General features: G+C 41.4%; 1 protein-coding gene and 1 long non-coding RNA gene across 6 annotated transcripts; one reads left to right on the top strand and one right to left on the bottom strand.

Annotated features, from left to right (window-relative positions):
- The first annotated feature begins 948 nt into the window (after positions 1-948).
- LOC143417094 (uncharacterized) lies at positions 949-3,926 on the top strand. The gene is made up of 4 exons (XR_013097316.1): positions 949-1,330; positions 1,842-1,961; positions 3,149-3,269; positions 3,576-3,926. It is a non-coding gene; the product is annotated as an uncharacterized LOC143417094 (long non-coding RNA).
- Positions 3,927-6,802: 2,876 nt separating this feature from the next.
- On the bottom strand, positions 6,803-21,293 carry ccdc149a (coiled-coil domain containing 149a). 5 transcript variants are annotated; one of them, XM_004554412.2, is made up of 13 exons: positions 21,130-21,292; positions 20,044-20,205; positions 19,591-19,629; positions 17,890-17,997; positions 17,687-17,803; positions 15,862-16,034; positions 14,533-14,605; positions 14,268-14,352; positions 13,534-13,678; positions 13,271-13,347; positions 12,120-12,152; positions 8,924-9,028; positions 6,803-7,999 (listed from the first exon to the last, which is right to left on the bottom strand). In XM_004554412.2, the coding sequence occupies exons 1-13, from the start codon at positions 21,178-21,180 to the stop codon at positions 7,440-7,442; spliced, it is 1,728 nt and encodes a 575-aa protein (XP_004554469.2). In that variant the 5' UTR covers positions 21,181-21,292; the 3' UTR covers positions 6,803-7,439. The 5 variants fall into 5 exon arrangements, with proteins under 5 accessions (XP_004554469.2, XP_004554468.2, XP_004554470.2 ...); XM_004554411.2 differs by lacking the exon at positions 12,120-12,152 and having other exon boundaries at positions 8,924-9,070; positions 21,130-21,293; XM_004554413.2 differs by lacking the exon at positions 12,120-12,152 and having other exon boundaries at positions 21,130-21,291.
- Positions 21,294-21,315: the final 22 nt, after the last annotated feature.

Consider the following 21,315-nt stretch of genomic DNA (forward strand, 5'->3'; position numbering starts at 1 on the left):
AAATGTTTCCGCATTAGCAGTATCCTGTAATTACCAAAGTTCTATGAAATCTGAGCATAATTGAGGACTACCTCGCTCTCATCCAGAAAAAGTTCAGTCCAATTCCCCTGTTGGTTAGGGACAGTGACATCTGCAGCTGGTGCCCCATCACTGTTATCACATCAGCAGGTCCTGTCAGCTCTTATCACACTGGCCCACCATCTCCTATCTTAATAGAGATCTGACTGTATGGTGTGACTACGTGCTGACCCTCCGTGTGGCCTTTTTGCTTATCGGCTGTCCACAAGTTCTCGTGCCTCCAACATTCAGAGTTTGCTTTCCTTGCTTCCCAGCAGGGTCCCGGGAGCCATGTTGTTGTTAGTGTTGTCAGTTTCAGTCTTTCCACTAAGACATTTGGAAACTGAATACATTGCAGGTTGCAAAGAACTTTCAGGAGTTGGGCAGACAGTACTTTGTGATGAAACTTCTCTATTACTATGACTGATGCCATTTTTGGTAATTGGTACTGGCCTTTGCCTGGGCTCTAAGGTCAGAAGTTCAGATGGCAGCATAAGGCTTGAAGGAATGCCTAAGTTGTCTTGCGAGGATGTATCTTTATTTTTCATTATTATATAGGTTTATATATTTTATATTTCATCTTACATATTCAATAAACTCTGTTAGCCTCCTTTTTATGTTGCAGCTTAAGTGCTGGGTGATAATGACCTTCATACGTACAAGGGTCCAGCCTGCTCAAGTTAGCTTAGCTTTAGACTTTATTTTAATATATGGTCACTTGACTGTATGTTTGGGGTTGTTGTCCTGCTGCAGAATACATTTGGGGCCAATAAACAATCATTTATATTTCTGAAAGCATTCTTTGTTTACAGCATTTTTTCCACACCTACCTAAAACTTTTGCACAGTACCGTACACTGCTCAGATAAATTACAGGAACACTGGATATCTATACTGATGCAGACTGGTTAATGTGTTAGAAATGCAGGGATGCCACATCGTTTGATGGAAAGGAAAATGATCAACCTGCAAAGACAGCCCAAAAATCAAAATGAAGCAGGAGGTTAGTCTGTTTTCCTGGAATGTCATTGCAGAGCATTGCATACTCTCACCTCATCACGCCTGCACTGTTGTGCAACAGGAGGAACCCAGGACCCACTGCACCAGCGTAGAGTGACAATGGCTCCAAGAATTTCATCATTCTACTGCCTAGTCTGTAGTGAACTGTACATCCCTCCATGGATATGCGTCCCGAGACCATCACTGACCCACCACCAAACTTGTCATGTCGGACACTGCACTAACATCTGGCAGGACAAACCAGATGTCAGGAAGTAAGTCCACTGTCAGAGGCCATAAGAAGATCATTTGTGACCTTCACTAATGTTGTTTCTGTACTGCGATGAATTCTGAATCCCGACTATAAGTCTTCAAATAAACCTTTCCTCTGCAGATGATCAACCAGCTGTTTTACAACTAATCTTTCAAGCACTACATCTCTTCTTTTTGGCATCATATAGCTTAAACAGTAGCAAAAACCAGGGCTGTGACCCATCGGGATTACATGCACATATGCTGACATCATTATATCAAACTTTGGCAATATTTAATGTGGGCATCATAATAAGAATTCAGCCAGTATAGCTGTAACACAGATGGTAAAGAAAAGGATAAACAGTCCACTTTAACAAATACAAAATAAACACACTCATTGCAGCAACAGCTTATATAAAAGGGGCAATTATGCAGAGTGCATCGTTGATACTTTAGAAACTCCATCCTAACAAGTACAGAAAAGATGACTGACACATGTATCTTGTGTTTCTTCTTCTTCTATTGTCTCAGATATTAACAGCCTTGTCAGCAACAGAGCAGAAAGTCCTCAAATTGCAGCACCCCGAGAGCAAACCTGCATGGCTCTGTGAACTCTAGTGTCTCAAAGGGACTACATGATATAAAACTCAGGTAAGCGTAAAAAAGCAAGGTGAGTGAATGGTGAATGGATCGTAAGGGCGCTGATCATTACTGGTAGGGGGCACCTGGTTGGTATAGTAATTAACCCTGCTGAATGGTTGGCCTGGAAACTGCTGACTTCAAACGCCCCCATCCCTCGAAGTTGCAGAAGACCCACAGATGATGGGGTGTCAAAATCTCCTACATCCACCTGGCACCCTGCTCACACTTATTAGAGCCAGTGAGCACTGCTGTGACCTGGCCAGTGTCTCCCACTTTTCATGCTCCAGAGTGCGATAAATGGGCGGCCAGGGAACAGAACAAAGCGAGTTAATACTGACAAGCCTATATATAATATATACAATACTACACAAGGCATTTGAACATCTTAAACATGTAAGGGTATCAGATGAGCACAAAGAGACAGAAATCACAGAATGGCCATACGCACACAGAGGAATTATTCTTGTCTTGATATCTTTTAACACAAATATACAGATGCAAACGCACACCTACGTGATTTCAGCACATTTTTTACTCGCAATACAGTGAGGGATGTCGCTGTCAAAGATAAGGGGCTAAGATTACTTTTTGGCATGGGCTACTTCTGTAGCCTCATTTTTATCTGTCGTGGTGATGATTGGCTACAACAGCTCTCAGCAATTTTCTTTTGCTCTCTGGGGGGGGGGGGCGGGCTTAATCTTTCAGCTTGGTGACAAGACCAAACACCCACCAATGAAATTCTGACGGGTAACAGTTAAAGAGGCAGCGTCTCTGCTGAATCTTAAGCAAGTATAAACTCATATTATAACATCATACAAGGTTAATCTTAGTGATAAGTATTTTATCTTCAATAGCAGATCCCGACACTTAACTCATCTTCACTGAGAAAACATTTTGGAGTATTTCTGGCATAACATGGTTAATGCAGGATTTCTGGAGGATGTACTGACCTCAGTGTTTGGTAGATTACTGTAAAACAAAAAAATCAAGTATTAAACAGTTTCTTTATATAAAGCTAGGAAATGGGAAATAGGTGCAGCGATGAAACATTTGCAAACATACATAGAAAAGAAGCGTATAAAGCATAAATAGAGTTTGTAGAATCTAATGAGCTTCAAAATCACAATCTTTGACAATCTTTAGTCTTCAACACAGCCTGAACTCTCTGAGATAAGCTTTCTTGTCATGTCTTTTAGTAATATTCAGGAATAGTTCCTGAGGGTTCCTGGAGGACATTCAAAGCTCTTCTTTGGACGTTGGCTACGTTTTGTTCTGTTCTCTGTGAAGATGATCCCACACCGCTCCAATAATGTTGAGGTAGGAACTCTTGGGAGGCCAATCCATGACTGAAAGTGTTCAATTGTGTGTTTTTACTATCCAGTTATGCTTCTACTGGACTTAGCAACATGTTTGTCATGCTGATTTTATGGCATGGTGAATCAAAAAAAACCTATGCTCCTTTTCTGCACTCATAATTCCATCCGTTTTGACAAGACTTGGATTCAGCTAAAGAAAGGGGAACAAATGGCAGGTGCTGGTCACAAAATGCTTGAACATACAATTCAAAATTGGTTCTTTGTTGTTTGACCGTTCTCGCCCCTTTCCACTTCACCCTCAACACAGAGACCTGCCATCTTCAGAAGTTTCCTGATGACTCTGCGATGGTTGAATGCACCAGCTAAGGTGATGAGATGGAGTAGCGGGCTGTGGTGGACTCCTTTGTCTCATGGTGCGAGCAGAATCATCAGCAGCTCAGCGTGACAAAGACCAAGGAATTGATTGTGGACTTTAGGAGGACCAGGAAACCAGCGACCCCTGCTTTAATCCAAGGGGTCGATGTGGACATAGTGGAGGACTATAAATACCTCAGAGTACACACTGACAATAAAGTGGACTGGGTTAAAAACACCACTGCACTCTACAGGAAGGGCCAAAGTCGTCTGTATTTTCTGAGGCGGCTGAGATCTTTTAACATCTGTGAGTACTCGTGATTTTCTATGAGGCCAACAGACTCAGTAAACTTACTGTATGTGCAAGGCCAGTAATGTCATGGGAATGGAGTTGACTCTCTAAAGGTGGTGCTGGAGAGGTGGATATTCTTTTAATTCTCTAATGGACCTTATTTTTGATTAGTGGCCCATAATTTATACCAGTATAGACATATAGTAAACAAATGTATGGCAGATGTATGGGCCTGGTTTCTGATAATACTTCAGAATCTTGTTTTAAGTTCATGGTTAGAAATATGACAAAACCTCCCCCAAAAAACACGCAACATGGAGTCAGCCCACAAGAGCACCCGATGTGGCTCATTCTTCCACAGTCACCCGCCTCTCCCAACACATTACTTCTTCTCTAACATATGCAAAGCTGACTAATTTCCTTAAGCGATTCACACGCTTGCACACAATCAAAAACTGGTCAATGACTTTATGAGGAAAGGAATCGCAAGCTGGTATCATCTTGCAAACTGATTAGTTCAGTTTCCATCTGGTTTATAAACTTAAACCTGCTGCAGTGTGCCAAATCAGCTGCCTGGCATGGGGCCGACGCTGGGTGCGCACCACGGCTTCCTAGCTTGAATTCTTTCCCTCTCCTCGCCTCTATTTTGTGTCAGAGATTAAAAATAGCAAGTGGCCTTCTGCAGAATAAGCAGTTCATAGATTCTGGCTTTGACGCTGCATTTGCCTGGAGAGGCCAGCTGTCACCTGCATGCAGGCAGAGTAGGCCTCGCCACTGATTCTCTATAGACACTGGGCTCTGGACTTTGGCTGTAAGACAAAACGGGTGTGTTTGCGCATCCACTTTATATTGCAAGACAACTTCTGGTGTTTATAACTTTGTTTATGTTGAAGATAAACAATCACACTGAGCAAAATGTGCATGTGGTTGACGATGTTGATTTTAGAAAGGCATGCAGCAAATAAATTCCTGACATACAAGCATCCACTTTTGACCTATAGCTAATGCCAGTATCAATATTTTTAGTTTAATTGATTTTTTTCATACGTTTTCTCGCTTTTATCCAGAGAAACTGTGAAATTATCATTATAAATAATTGCTAAATGTTTCTTCATCACACTGTCTTTGAACACGTAAGGCTCTAAATAGAGAATCAAGTTAAGCACTTCAAATCTGTCACTCAGTAAAGGACTGAAGCTGCTCCATTTAGAATTAATGAGACACCAACCTTGTGAACACTTCGTTGGAACAAATTTCATTTTCTGGTCCAGAACATCACTATCAAACCTTAATGTGTGTGTGTGTGTGGAAGCTCAAACAGCTATTACACCAGGTTCACAAAGTCAGCCTCCGTCGGCTGAAGTTTTGATCAGATAAAATTTCTGCCTGGGTGGTTTCTAGCTTAAGAGCTGCTACAAACATCCAACTTTAAATCCCACAAGACCACTGGTTCGCAACCTTTCGCTTATATATCAAAAGCCCTGTCAGATAAGCTGAAGTACTCCTTTGACACAGCCCATCACGTTCCAAACATTTCAATTGATGGTAAGCCAGATGTTCATCGTAAGTCTTAACAAAATAAGTGAATATTGTAGTAGTCATATTCTTGTACAGGAGCTGGTTGGGTCTACTTTGTGTTTGTGCTACTAACACTTGGTAGAAGCTGGATGTTCATCAATCACGGCACAAAAATGTACTTTTCACCACCTACTATTTTCATTCTGTAGAGCCAGAAGGCTTGGTATCATGTTTGCAGAAAGCCTGCATTTATGACTTTAGGCTAACTAGTTCAACTATTTTAATGGTTTGGGTCTCGCTGTTTACCGCCCACATAAAATAAACATTTTTCTTTCTTTTTAAAATAATAAGTTCTACTTTTGATGTGTGTGTCTGCAGGATATAAAGGACCAATAAAGATACGGTCATGTGGAAAAACCAAGTACACCCTTGCTACTTCCACTGGCATTGTCAGGGAAATAGCAGCCAGGTGCTGCTAATTAAATGCACTTGAATAGCTGATCATCAGCAGGTGTGAGCACCTCTATAAAAGGAGAAGTTTGGACAGTTTGCTGCTCTGGCGTTGTTGTGTGTTGACATAATGCCACCATCGTCCCAGGAAAGAACAGCCCAGCAAATTCAGTTGAAAGGCAAACCGGCAATTCTCAGAAAAGCTGCAAAAACCTAAGATCTACAACGTAGACTCTACGGGCCTCAGTTAGGTTAAATGTTAAAGTTCAGAACAATACAATTACAAAAAGCTGAAGTATGGCTTGTTTGTAAGAAGTGCCTGGAGAAAGCTTCTTCTTTCTCAGAAGAGAATCGTAGCAGGGCTTAGGTTTGTAAAGTTGCATGACAACAAACCACTAGACTTTTGGAACAATTTCCTTTGGAAAAATGAGACCAAAGTAGAGATTTCCATATTTCTATATTGCACTGCAACACATTCAGTGGAAACCAAACAGTATATCAGCACAAACACCTCATACCAACTTTCAAGCATGGCGGTGGAGGGACGACGATTTAGCGTTGTTTTGGAGCCACAGGACCTGAAGACCTTTGAGTCATTGAGTCAACCATGAACGCCGCATACCAAAATATTCTCAGTCAAATATGAGGCCATCTGTCTGAAAGCTAAAGCTTGGTCTGAATTTCTGCTGTGCGTGAAAGTCTACAACAGAATAAATGATGAGACTGTGAGACACTCATAAAATCATATAAAAAATAATTATGTAAAGTTATTACTGCTAAATGTGGCTCTAGAAGCTACTCAATTATGAGGTGTACGTATTTATAAGAGTGCACAGATTCCTATGAAAACTTTCTTTTTCACATGACTGAAAGTCTGTATTAGCTTAATCTGTGAAAAGAAAAGTGACAACCACCAATGCTGCAGGTTTATACATTTATAAATATCAGCGAGTTCCACATATAAGGCACATGTAGTGTAGTTCAAAAATCAACTGTTAAATATGGAAAAATAAAAATGGACTCATTAATAAGATTCACCCATAATGCTGAACAGACATCAATAGAATCTCCGGTATTAAGATTAAATAATTCACAATTATGTGCACATTCATTACAAGTTTTGGTATGAAAATTTGAACTCATCTAAGAGTGACAAAAAATGCAGCATTCAGTTTATTAACATCCCTTAGGAAGAAGAAAGCAAACAAGTGGGATTATCTTATCGCAGGGGAAAGGAAATATGGGGCATAGGAACGCATGTTGCCATATTTGTTATTTTCCTAGCTAAATTCTTCCTGCAGGGCATGAAGTTTGCAACTCCATCGATTTGAAGATTTTCTGTTCCTGTGCAGCAACAAGCTTGTCTGGATACAAAGTGCACTTCGAGCTTTGTCAGTGGTGGCTGAAAAAGTGCTTTCTCTCTCTTTTATTGACTAAAGCGGTGGAGAAGACAGCTCGTGAGCACTGGCTGTGTTGTGGGAATGCAACAGTGGATGATTAATGCAATCATCAATAACGACGACAAGGACGAGGATTTAAATAAGCTTCTCGGTTGGATCATGCCAAGTTGTCACTATGACAGGAGTCACTCTGTGCAGAGGGACACTGAACGTCCCACTCTCTTGTACTCGACACCTCTGCAGCCTGGCTCTCTGGAGCTGACACAGAGGCTTCTTCATGTTCAGGTACATTATCGGACTCACTGTTCTGGGATTCACAGGGCCGCTGACCCACCTCCGAATGACTGACAGAAGCTTGTTTAATTGAAAGCCACTGAAGGTCTGATTCAGTTTGTGGGACATCCAGCGCCAGAGCTGCTTCCTCTCCTTCCTCCACTGTGGAACCCAGCTCTTCATCATCATCAACTCCTTCTATCTCATGCCCTGCCTCTTCCACAGGGCTCCGCCCCTCCTCCAGCTCTACGCCTGCATCTTCTGTAAGGGTCACCAGCTCCCCCCCCCTTCTGTCAATCCCATTCGTCTCCACCCTGTCAAGAGTCTCCAGGCTGCTGTGCAGTGCAGGTGCGTCTTCCCTGCTGACACCATCTGTGCCAAGGTCAGCGCCAGCGGTGTGGCACTCCCAAGATGATTCATGTGAACTTCTGTCGTCTAAAAGAACTGGGAAAAGGAAGATGAGATGACTGGTCATTTTAATCGCTCACTTGATCTGAAGCTGGAGCCAAAAAAGTTTTTTAAAGAAAAAGAAAAAAGGAAAACTTTCTAATGAGTAGCTAGAGACAATAATTATTGTCATAACTGATAACAGTAATAAAAAAAAACAACCCAAAAACCACACACACGAAACGATATAACAAAAATTGCATTAGACAAGAGTTTAAAATGCATGAAAAAACCGAAACAGCAGCCACAAATGAAAAAGCCCGTATTGATTCTGCTAGAAAAACTTTCCTCTCTCAGAGTTGGATCACAGTGTCAATGTAGAAACTTATTTCAATTACTTATGTGACTGAAGTGCTTCCATGGCAACAGGCTAAATATAGCAGCGGTGCCCCAGACAAGGGGACGCAAGACAAGTGTGACGCCCTGCATCTCAGCAATAGCAACAGCTTAGTTCTGCTTCTTCGCCAAAATATGCTCTCACTTTGGGGATTACTGACCCATATTTGTGGATGTGCAGGCAAAAAGGTTAAAGACTGCACACATAGAGTCCCCCCACCCCCACGCACACACAGACACGCAAAAACATGCAAGAAGAAAGCAACATTACTTGAAGTGGCATCCATATTTATAGTCCTCCCACCCTGATCTCCCCACCCTCTTTCAAAGAGAACATGGCAGAAGTTTCTGAATGTCAGTGGGCGAGAATTTGCCTCACATTTCCAAAATGCCATGGCATTTGGGCATCTTGCACCAATGAGGAGCAGGGAGAAGTGGAGGCGGGAAGGGAAAGGACTTGGGTTAAACACGGAAGGTAGAAAGGAGTGTTTAGCATGCAATGCCTAATTGCAGTGTTTACGCCATTAGCGGTAGGAGTTCTTATCATTGACTGGAGAAGCCAGTCACTCGCAATTACACACTCACCTTTGGGTGGATGCACTCTGGGCTGCATGTTTGGCTGAGACGTGACACGTGTAGGACGGAGCTCTGGCTGAAGGTTCTCATTTAGTGTGATACTGTCTCTTGTCCCTGTAACATCAGCGCCAAGGAGAAAACGCTCCCAGTTACTCTCTGGTCCAAATGAGAACAACAAACAAGATATGTAGAGGGTTTTTTGGAGGGTGGAGGAGTGTTAGATTGGATGGAGCACATGTACGATGGTGCATGCAAACACAGGCGCACGTATGCATTGCAGTGCTCACAGGAAGAGGCTCCAGCTCCCTCTCATCTGTCTTCATTAGTGATGGCTGCACGCCTCTTAGGCTGACACCATATGCTACTCAAAAGAGACTGTGCACTATAAACCAGACGTCACGAGTATACACACAAAACTATATGCACAGACACTCGGCTGGAAGTTAGCAGCCTCTGCCGTCGCACGTAGCCTGTGAACAGGCGAACCTCTGCGTGTGTCTCCGACCGTTCAAGTGTGCGACAAGAAAACAAACAGGAGAACGAGAAAATGGATGACTGGAAGACACAATGCATGAGAATCATGAATGGTGAACGGACACCATATTGTTATGAAAACAGTCCATATTGTTATGGATGCTCAATGTTTACACTGACATGGGAACAGCGAGCGAGGGAGAGACTGTTAGAATTCGTCGTACCAGCTGGGTAAATCAAAAGAAGCAAAAACAAAAAAGTCATGTTGTCTAGAAAGTTCCTCTAATTATTTAACTGTGAGACTGTGTTTAGCCATTAATATGCTGTTAGGCTGTTAAACTGCATTCCTTTTGGTTACTTCAATAGGCCACTACTAAGATATTTAAAAATAATAAACTGTCATAAAACAAAACCAAGATCAATTTTATGATTGTTTTTGACTAAAAACAGCCCGATTAGCCAAATATCTGCTAAATAAAGCATAAAAAATCAATACAATATTTCCACAAATCATTTGTGATTATTCTCTTGCAAACAGCAACAACCCAGTACAACACAGACTGATGATCTGTGGAGGCTTTTATATTTTCACCCAGATACACTTTGAGCTTGATCTGGTCTATTTTTGGCACTAATAACAACTGCTGTGTGAAAAAGACTTGACCCACGAGTCAGAAAACTGAGCCTGATGATGTTTTATGGCAAGTATTGTCAAATCTAATCCCACACGTAACATCAGATCCATATAAGGTGGTGCAGCAGCTGAGTCTAAGCAAACAGACCAACCCTGAGCCACTGCCATCATTCAAGGCCAAAGATATGCAGATATGGGCCATTTTGGGCAGACATAAAAGTGCCATTTAGGAAGATGCTAGAATGCTGAGCAATATATCGACATCACATAGGTACGACTGGCCAGTAGTGTGTGAAACTGCATCTAAACTTGCAATTGTGTTAGGACAGTTTAGATTTATTTTTAGGAGAACAGTCGAGGAAAACTTCACCAGACTGCCTTTTGAAGCCAGTAATAAAGCGATGCTGGTTACTGGATATGCAGATGAAGACCCAGACTGAGCACAGCAGCTGTGTCTCCATGAGGCGTGCAGAACTCAGAGATAGGAGGCACCAGTGGTTTGCTTTGAACCCTTACTGACAGCTGCCTGTATCATCATCTAACCACCTCTACACCTCTTTGAAACACATCTAACAAACACGCAAATATATATGTGTGTTTATGCGCATAAAAAAGGACTATTCCATATTATGTGACACCAGATCATACTGGATATTAAAGACTATATCACAAACGGGAGAAGTGTACATAGCTGTCAGCTAGTCACAGGAGCTTACACTATGCAGTGCTGTCTAGCTCGACATTGACAGGAAATGCCTTCCTCTTAACTGGAAAAAGTCTGTCAGTTGACCAAAACAGGGTGCATTCTGTATCCACCTCTGTCTTTTCAATCTCTGATGCACTCTGACAGGTTTTCACTCGCAGTGTTACATTTCAGCTCACACTCATTCAGCACAGGAGGTGGGGGCGCTGAACTGGAGGACTGGGGTGGGGGAAGCTATCAATCACAACTTTATCTGACTCACCGCATCGATGTCACTGTTATTGTTTTTGGCTCTCTCTCATCCGTAGACAATGTAGTCACCTCTAGTGTTTTCCGGGACTCAGGTAGGCAGCCAAGGCCCTCCATCCTATCCCGTTTGCCTTTAATATCAATCAGCCCAACTTCATCTCGCATCAAGGCCACAGACGCTCACATCTCTCTCTATATCTCTGTCTCCCTAACTGTGGTGGACAGCGTGGTCGTCAGGCACTCTGGGCCCTCGTCTACAAATTCCCTAATAACGGCACATTCCCCTAAATGTGTTTGTAATGTGGGCAATCATTTTCAGTAATGGATGCTTGTCAGTTTTATGGCGGAGAGAATGACGGTCTCATGACAGGGCACCTCCATCCAGCCGCAGCCCCTCCACCGTTCAGTCTGCTTCATAGACGGCACAACATCTCCCTCCAGTGGAGATAAAGGGGAACTGCTTTCTAAGTGAGCAAGCACGGTCCCCTTCTTTCAGGCCGCAAATGTTTTTCGATTACGTTTGGTAAATAGTTTTATATTTTTGGACTGGTTTTGCTCTACTGAGAGTCGGACGTCTTTGCAGGACAGGAAAAGTCACGAGCTGTGTCTTTGAGGAAAATCTGACAGCCGATACAGCATTTTTTATACTTCAATTTTAAATACAAATATAGGATCAAGGGTTAAAAAGTGGTGCAAAAATTCACTTTCTGATAAAATAATAAGAACTTTGACTTTACACTCTCATATACCAAAACTGTATATGACAAACTGTCTTCAACAAGGCTCTCATCTGTATTATGAGAGCCTCGAATCCTTCTACTGCTACTACTCAACAGTACTGTGCTGCCCTTAAAAGAAGCCCAACTGCATCACTCAAAGAAAGCGCTTTTTTTTTTTTTTGGTTTCTCTTGTGAGTAAAATTTAAGACAGGTCCACTGGACCGAGAGCATCAGTGTGTGGCACTCCGTCGGCCTGATTCAGTCAGCGGTATCATGAACAGACACATGAGCTGGTGGTCAATGGAGTCAACACATTGTAAACGGTGGGCATGAGGTGACATGTTTTCTGGGCGTCTGCCCAGATTTGTCCTGGCATGACATAGTGGAGGGCATGGATGAACTAAGCAGGGCAGAAGGAATACATACTCCCAATTCCCACAGATACGTGGTAGGTCAAGCCTGAGACGCAGCCAGAGAGGAGAGAAAGGCACAGTGTTATGAACAGAAAAGCTCATTAATGAAAAAGACAGGAGAGGAAATGAATTTAAACCAGCAGGCCAGCTAGAACGATCCCAGCAAAGATCTCCGGGTCATTTAAACAACCTTTAAATGCATCAGATGGACAACACTGAGACAATTATTAAATGATTTTAACTTAAATTGAAAATCATATTTATTATATGGATGCACTTCAATACTGTATCCATGATTTTAGGAGATTTTACATAGACCTTTAAAATAAAAGAGGTCCTAATTTGTTTAAATCAAAATAACTTTAAAGTCATTGTTATCTTTTTCTTGATTTTAATGGAATATCTATGTAGTAGATGATGACTATGATAGTAACAGAAGATTATTAAAAGCTGTTTTAGCTGATTAGCTTAAAGTTTAAGTAGTCGCGTGTCTGGAGCTTCAGCCTGTGTGGATTTAAACAGACAGAAAAAACAAGTCAACTTTCCAGTTTTTCAGTTTTCTTGTTCTTAGACGTGAAAGATATTCCATGAGGAAAAATCCCCAAAAAAATTAAATAAAAATGAAGTACAACAGTGTGCACTTCTCTTCAAAGAACAGAGCAAACTGGCTCTAACCAGAGCAGAAAGAGAAGTGGGAGGCCCAGTGCACAACTGAGCAAGAAGACATCAGAGTCTCGAGTTTGAGAAACAGATGCCTCGCAGGTCCTCAGCTGGCAGCTTCATTAAATGTTACAAACATAACACCAGTCTCATTGTCAAGAGTGAAAAGGCGATGCCGGGATGCTGGTCTTCAAGGCAGAGCAGAGCAAAGACAAAGCTATCTGACACCAGCCAACGTCTGATCTTTTGCTTATCTTAATGTTTTATTGGCTACACACACACACACACATTTATGTTTTCTAATGATGTGGGAAAGATTACATGTTCTCAGCGGTAGTCTTCAAACGATACATTAATATGATTCATTAGTTTTACTCATCATATGTGATCATTTTTCCAAAAGCACAAAAGTGTCTCAAAATAAACATTGCTGAACTACTTTTAGTTTTTAATGGATTCATAAAAGGTTTGATGGTGGAACAGCTTAGGTGTTCAAAGACCCACCTGGAAGACTCCATAATCCTGAAACCTCCAAGGTCTTCAGCTTCCTTTCCAAATCTGCAACTCTATTTCCCAAGATCCTGCAGGCCAGGTGAGAAGAAGGGTCAGTGTGTGTGTGTGCGCACACTTATGTCATATTCCAGTGTTTGCTTTATAGGAGGAGAATTCTTGTAACAGCTAGACAAACAATGTAACTGTGTTAGGGGGTTAAAGGTGAAATATTACCATTATGATGCCATCAGCGGCAAAGCAGGAACTCTTAATACCTGTTGCTGTGTCTCTGGTGCTGGATGACCAAATTCTTCTCATGGATCGTCTCCAGGAGAGCAGTGGCGAGAGACTTGAGGTCGGCGATTGACTGAGGCGTGGCTGGTAGACTGCAGCCCTGCTCTTCCAGAAGCATCTCTTGAACTAAAAAGGAGGGAAAGGGGGAAAAAATCAGGATGGGAAGAGAAAGGGACAGAGAGCCACAAATGGAGGGAAGAGAAATGCCAATAATCCCCCAATAAAACTTACACAAAAGTTAAAAATAGGTAACAAAGAAAGCAGGGTGATATAACAAGAGACAGGGAACACAGCATGATAAGAGTAAGACAGAGATGGAGAGTTAGAAACAGATGTCTTCTAGGTGACACTCTCCTAACTTTAACTCCAGAGCCCACTGTGCTGCTTCTGCCAGCAACTGTCAGTCATCATGGCAGGCTCATTTCCCTGCCAGTGGTGCTCTTTACCACTCAGAATACAATTAGTAACCCAGCTGGTGTCCGGCAGTGGCTCGGAGGATCGGCAAAAAGAGAAGTTATTAAATAATCCATTGAGACACGGGCAGAAACAAAGGAAGTGGTTGTTATACTGAAGACACGCCATCAGTTGTAGAGTTTATTTGGCCTGAGAACATTCGCATTAGTGCCTTTCTGCAGTTTCCAGATCAGCTAATACTACATCTATTTATGTCTGAGTTTAAAGAACTCAAAGTGAGCTGAACAGGTTGTGTTTTCACCTTGTTTGGCTGAGAGGACTCCAGTAAGAGGACTGTTATTTGATTTCCCATATGTGCTGGAGTTTTTCCTCCTCTCCAGGGCTGTCTGCAGGGACAGAAAAACAAGAGAATAAAGCTCACCCTGCTGATTCACACGAACATTTTAGTAAAAAGCCACTTCCTTTGCATTAAGAACGTTCACAAAACCATACACATGTAAAGAAATTACATGCACTGAGTCAGGCAATGTCTGTGTCACATTTTAACTGCAGCATTCAATCTGTACCTTGTACTTCATGATGTTTGACTTCAGCAGGTTCACCTCCTCTTGCAGTTGATTTAAACGGTCATGTAAATACCTACAGGAACATTGATTAGAAAGACACCCAGCAAAGTCAAAACACACATGACAGACAGAGGAGTTCCACATTACATGTATAATCGCTGTGCACTGTGAGCAGGAGGCAGTGTCAAAAAGAGCATTTGGTAACGTGAATGACTCTTGTTTATGTTTGTCTTGCTGTCTGTCATTTAGCTCACCCTCTGCCATGTAGAACACAGAAGTCACAACATAAAAAATGCATTCATATGGAAATGAAACCAAGCATTCTCTTCTTCCATGCCTTTTTGATCTTTCGTTAGCTAATGTCCACCCCGATTAAACATGACTACCACATAAGACGTGGGTAAAAACACTGAAGCGCATGTACAGTAAGGAAGAACATGTCCAGTACTGCTTAGTTAAGCAACGAGAAATGGCCATCTAAATAAAGAGAGAAACAAGTTTATATTATTTAAAAAAAAAAGGAGGTCAGTCAGTTCATTCAGTTTCCCCAAGTGCCATCTCAAAATCTATCAACTGTCTTTCATGACAATTGCCTCCAGACAGGAAGACCAAGAGAGAAGTTTATTAGGATTACAGCCTCAGAAGTCAATCATTGGCACTTCAGATTAGAGCCCTCAAGTTTGATAGGAACCAAACACATCTCAGCAGGAGCTGTTTGGAGGACACTGTGCAAATCACACCTTTATCATCTAAGAAACAAGAAATGGACATGCACGTGTCTCTCATTGTTAGTTATGGCGAAGATGGTGTGATACTGTGAGGACATCTGCTAGTGACACTGATGATGATTTACTCAGAATTCATCCTGCAGCAATTTCTGACTTCTATTATTATTGCACAATAGGGGAACATTAAAGCCCCTCTCTCAAAAAAAGGATGGTGTTCAGAATCAGGAACACCTGGCATCCACGGACATCCAAACCTAACCACCGTTGAAAAGGCTTTTGGATGAGATGCACCACAGAGTAAGGAAGAACAGCCAGGAGGTGCTCAGCGTGTGAGAACTCCTTCAAGACTGCTGAAAAAGGTGATGATGAAAGGTAGCTGAGAAAATGCCAGGAGTTTATGAAGTTAATACTGAAGTCAAAGATGTCTACTTTCAAGATTTAACATACCTTTTAGTTGGTTTACACTAATTACGTTTATTAGGTAAATTCGAAGTTTGGTATTAAATAGTTTTGATGTTTTAGAAGATAGTATTGGGACTGAAAAATGTATTTTAAAAAGTGTCAAATGATGACACTTCTGTCTGGCACATCTCTAACTCACTTGTTTTCCATGCACAGGGCGTCCACATCAATGATACGAGCCTCATGGTTCCCCAAAATATGATTCAGCTCCATATTTAGTCGCTCCGCCTTCTCTCTGAACACAGTGCGTTCAGCCTTCACGTCCTGGAGCTCGTCTGTCAGTGCTTTCATGTTGTTCTCCATCTCCTCCATCTAGAAAAAGGCATACAGGCAGAACTGTTTGTGAGGGAAGCCACGGAAACGTTCACGTGATGGATATTTCAAAGCTTTTGCTCATTAAAGTAGAGTTTGCTGAGGCTGCATACACTGTTTTTAGCATTCAGCAACTCAGGAGCTCCCCTGCTGTTTTAAAGTGAGCAGCTTCCACTCTAGTAGATAACAGTTAAGTGGCTCCACTGCGGGTTTCAAAGAGGAGGAAGTATTGTTTATCAGTCTAATACATTTACTGTGTTTAATGTGCAGAGAGGATTTTGCCAATAATAAAATGTTCTACTCTGAAATTAAATTCAAAGCACATGGACAGTAATGCGCCGAGTGCATTTCCAAGCAAAAAGTGTGATTCACTATGGAAAGTTTTAAACAAACTGAATGAATTACTGAGCTTACGTCTACTGAGGAAATCTATAATAAATGTCTGTCATGAGGCCCTGACTAGAAACGAACAGTTCCAGAAACGTCAGGTTTCTTTAGAAACTTAATAATTAGATAAATCAGTCTTATTAATATGTAGTTAAAAATGATACAAGTAACTACATTGTTCTCTACATAAACTGTAGGACAACTTAACCTTTGAATGAGTGTAATGAACACTTGACCTTTGACTCCTGACCTTGAGCCGAGGTCATGAAGTAGATACACCAATGGAATAGATTTAAAATTCCTACATTGCTTCATCCTCGAGTTATCAAATTCAATAACTTGCATGTCAACATCGACCCATCAGGGTTACGACAATACCCAATCAACCAAGACTATGAAAAGCAGAAAAGAACACTCTAAAGTAGTTAGAATCTGCACCAGTTACTGGTTTTCAATAGAAACTGTCACTACTGAATCACTTACTACTGGACTCAATTGCCATTTACACTCACCCTGTTCATCCTACATCCATTTACCTAATGACACACACATTTTCAAACCCTGAATGGACAAAAGATTCAAACCTAGATCATTGTTGTGAAGTGACAGGGATAACTAGAGCTGTGCCATATCATGTCATCAGCAACAACACCGGCATAAAGTTTTATGTGATAAAAAAAAAAATGACATAAGACCAAGTATATGTTGGAGCGATTTAGTGCCTAAAAAGGGAGCTACTTCAATAATCTCCAACTAAGCACAAGGCTTTGTAAGATATGCAACAAAAAAGTTCCTGCTAAATGTGGAAACTACAAACATGTTTCACTATTCCATCAATCGTCAGTGTCACTGGAGCACTCCCTATGACAGCAAAAGTGAACAGTGGATGGAAATTACTGATGGAGTTATATGTCAGAAAACAGGACTTTAAGCATCTGGTTAAACCAAGCTCCACCACCCCACATAGAAAATGCTTTTATTTGTATTATTTGACAGTACTGTGCAACTGCTAATATGTTACAAAGCGATCTTAGGACTTTAACAATAATTAATGTCCTAGGTAGTGATTTAGACTTTTTTTTTTAAAAACACTCTTTCTTTTGGATTAAATTTGTAAATGACATGTCCCTGGACGGAGTTCCCTCCTTTTCCTTAATCCTGTAGCAACATCCTAATGAATATTCCACAAAAGAAGAAATGGACCTGAAAATGGAGGATTAATTGCCAAACGTATCAAAGTGCTTTAAGGTAAGAAATACGTCCACCTGTAGCCCAGCTCTCTCTAGCTTGCAAACCAGATCCTCACGCTCATGGGCGGGGAAGTGACGCACCCCGACCTCTTCATCCCCCAGCCTCTGTCGAGTAATGGTCATCCTCAGGAGCTGCAGAAAAGAGAAGTTCAACTTTTTACTTCTCTTAAATAGTTAATCTCCATGTACGTTTGTGCGAGTACCCCTGGTTACTTCACCTTGTTATCCCCCTGGGCCTCTGCAAGCCTCTGAGTGAGCTCCTTCACCTCCTCGGCAAGCTGTTTTGTTCGTTCCCTTGAGTCCCTCAGCAGCTGAGCCAGGTTCACCTGCGGAGCAGGAGGAGGAGAAGAGTGAATGCACAACAGCTTGTGCCAGGCCAGACAAGGTTCAAATACCCCAGGAAATCACATTTAATCAGCATCAAACATTTTCCTTCTTCAACTCAAGAAAAAAAAAATGCCTATCTTAACATCCACAAAATTTCAGAGATAAAACCAAAGCCAGTCCACAATCCTGTTCTAATGAAAGAGACAGTTATTTAGTGCCATCTAGTGTACACATTAGTATTTCCTTTTTCATTTCACTGGTGTTTTGTTACTATTTCATTGTATTTTGTAGTGCTATTCAACCAGCAACTGTTCAGTGTCACGGTGTCCCTGAAAGCACAATAAGACAGAGTCATGCAGGGCCCTATGTTACAAAGCAAGTTCAGCAGAACATCTTTCTGTTATCTGGATTCACTTAACCTAACACTGGCAGTCAGGATAAGCAGTCACACAAAGCTGGCTATCAAGGCACTAAGTTAATCCAAGGTTTCCCCTGCGCGTTCACATGAAAGGGTTGGCATTGGCAACATTTAGAAATAGCAATTATCGATGGGTTTACTGGCATCAGAGTAGGTCATCTTGCATAGGAAAATAAAACTATACTGTACGAAAAATATGAAGAGGTTAAAAAAACATAATACAGACTAAAACCAACACAAGTGCCTCAGATAACACAGCAGCATGACAGGAAAAGCACTGTACAGCAGTTTAGTGTTGAATGAATGTGTGAGCACTTTCAGAGCTTTGGGCAGTAAGACAGGAAAGGCTTACAATATGAATAAAGTTTAGGCTATTTGAAGATGCAAACTCTCTATATTAACAAACTTGTCAATATCACGACTCTATCATTAAGTTTAGAGGGCAGTTTCACTTTTTATTTTCTCAGCTATAGATCTAGTGGTGGAAGTGAAGCTAACAGAAAACAAATCATGGAACAAAGTTGCATCTAAGAATCCAGATTTATCACTGATGTTGATCAAGGAAAGACAAAGACTTCAGATGCCATTAAAAAAAAACTTTAGATGCTCCTATTCTGTCCTTCTGTCCCGTGCACAGAGGTCCCATGGATAGTGCCACTATTTTCCAGAAAACTGAGCAGTCAGTAGATGAGGATTTCATGCCTGCTGATCTCTAATCTGGGAAACATCCTGTTCCATAGCAGGTTAGGTTCACAGCATATGTTACCATGGCGATGTACACTGCTAAGGAGTGAGCCACCTTTGCAGTACAGAAAAGTCAGGTTTAACCAGGGAGTTACCTGGAAAAGACAAAATCCTGCTTCATAGTGCAGGCCTCAGGACTTGTAGAAGACACACCCACCCTAGAACAACAATAGTCTGGAATTCTCACCTACTTAAGTGCATTCAATAAGGAGAGAGAGAGGAGTCTGATTAACCTACACCCTGATATTTATCCTGCAGCACAAAAGAAATTGCCTCTGTATGCCAGCACGAAGAATTTCAAATAAACAACCAAGCTGTGAATTTAACATAAGCATTGGATTAACTGTTTATGAATTACACACATTTTTAATAGACATTACCTCATTTAACTGTACCTATTAGCATATGTATTAATAAAATTAAAACTTACTTGATTGCGTTTTTCAGGTGGCAAAGAGGGGTCACCATCCTGAAACATGAAAAAAAAGACTTCTATCATCAGCTGCAATAATACAGCAAATACTATAAGCTGTAGCAGCGTGTAAATGGAAAACTGAATATCTACGTTTAGCTGCTGCCAAAAAATTTAAAATATTTTCTTTTTTTGGGGTGGGCTTGAATAGAGAAACTCTATCAGAATTACACAAAAAAAATCGATATTCCTTCAAGAAATCTAGAAAATACATAAAGACAAAATCAGATCAGGATCTGCAACATTAAGCAAAGTAATGATCCTGTTAACATGACAAAAAATACCACAAGTGTGAAAATGAATTTCAACATCTTGGAGTGGACTGTCGATTCATTTTGCTCATGGCTGTAAAATACTTCATGCTAAAGGGTGGTCACAAAAAAGTACCACCTTAAAGGCTGAACCACTCACAATAAGTTCCCTGTACTTCTTCTTGAGTCCCTGGTGGCGTTCTCTCAGCTGGTTGGCCATCAGCTTGTACTGGTCTCTTTCCTGCTGACAGGTGTCCAGCTCTTTGGACAGGATGAGGAGGGCTTCCTTCTTACTCTCCAACTTCCGCTTACACACCAAGAACTTAAGCAAACAATGCACGAGAGCCATGGTGCTATGAGATATATTACTGCTGACTGAATTGGCAGTAATGTTTATTTCAGGGACCACAGCTGGACATGTAACATCTGTATCAAGCTTGTTCTTGGTTTTATCATGTATCTTTATGTTTATCTTATTCTGTGATGGGAACGGTTACATTAATTGTGCAAACAAAACCAACCCTAACCTGTTTCCCACAGGTGGAAAAACACACTGGAGTGAAGTGTTTGACGTACAGATAAGGCCCACAATAATGAACAGTGGAGACCGATAGCAGTCAGACCAGCTTATAACCAAATAGCAGCTCCTATCATGCAGCACGGTGTGCTGTAGTAGTTTTGTTAAGTTCAGTGCTTGCCATGTCTTTCAGTTACAGTAAAATAAATCAAAACAAACAAACATTTTTTTTCATTACTGCGTTAAATGCTAATTATTTTCTTATTTCTATGGTCTGTCAAATGTTATAAAGGTGCAGGTTATTCGATATTTGCGGCATATAGTGCTAATTAAATTAGCCTACAAGCTTAAATTACTGCGTTAGCGTCAAAATACATACACGCTTACCTTCATATATACAAATGGCTTACTCGGTAATACTCTTAACAGGTTAAACGCGAGCCCACAGGTGGGTCTACCCTATCTCTACACAGTAGCATCATCATATAGGGGTGGGTTGGTGTATTTGCACCAACACAGTCGTATGCTATCAGCTTAACGGAATAGCTAGCAGAAGCCATCAATGAAGAGCCCACCGGTGTCAAAAAACGTTGAGCTCGTGCGTGTATTAATGAACGTCCAGGTGTATGAAAGCTAAGAGACCGAGGCTCGTTTCCATATGGACACCGGGAAACATCTATAAAACCGGTCAGTGTCTGCAGCTGTTTACGGTCTCTCCCCCTCACTTACCTCGCTGACTAGCCCCTGCCAGTCACTCTCACTCCTCTTGGAAGACTGCATTATTCGTAATATTTTGCAAAAATGTCACGACACACCAGCCCCCCTCTCCTCATCCGTTTGTTTATCCTGCAACGTCACTTTCTTAGCCTCTGCTGTCAAGTTACGCAGAAAGACAAAACATGGAAACGACTTCCG

This window comes from Maylandia zebra, linkage group LG3 (assembly GCF_041146795.1).
Source record: "Maylandia zebra isolate NMK-2024a linkage group LG3, Mzebra_GT3a, whole genome shotgun sequence".
In the NCBI taxonomy this organism is placed as follows: Eukaryota; Metazoa; Chordata; class Actinopteri; order Cichliformes; family Cichlidae; genus Maylandia; species Maylandia zebra.

Coding starts and splice junctions, on each gene's coding strand:
- ccdc149a (XM_004554411.2), bottom strand. CDS start 21,180: ATGCAGTCTTCCAAGAGGAGTGAGAGTGACTGGCAGGGGCTAGTCAGC. Junction 14,606..15,861: donor GCCCTGTGCATGGAAAACAA/GTGAGTTAGAGA, acceptor ATGTTCCTGTAG/GTATTTACATGACCGTTTAA. Junction 13,679..14,267: donor AGTCCTCTCAGCCAAACAAG/GTGAAAACACAA, acceptor CCTCCTTTTTAG/TTCAAGAGATGCTTCTGGAA.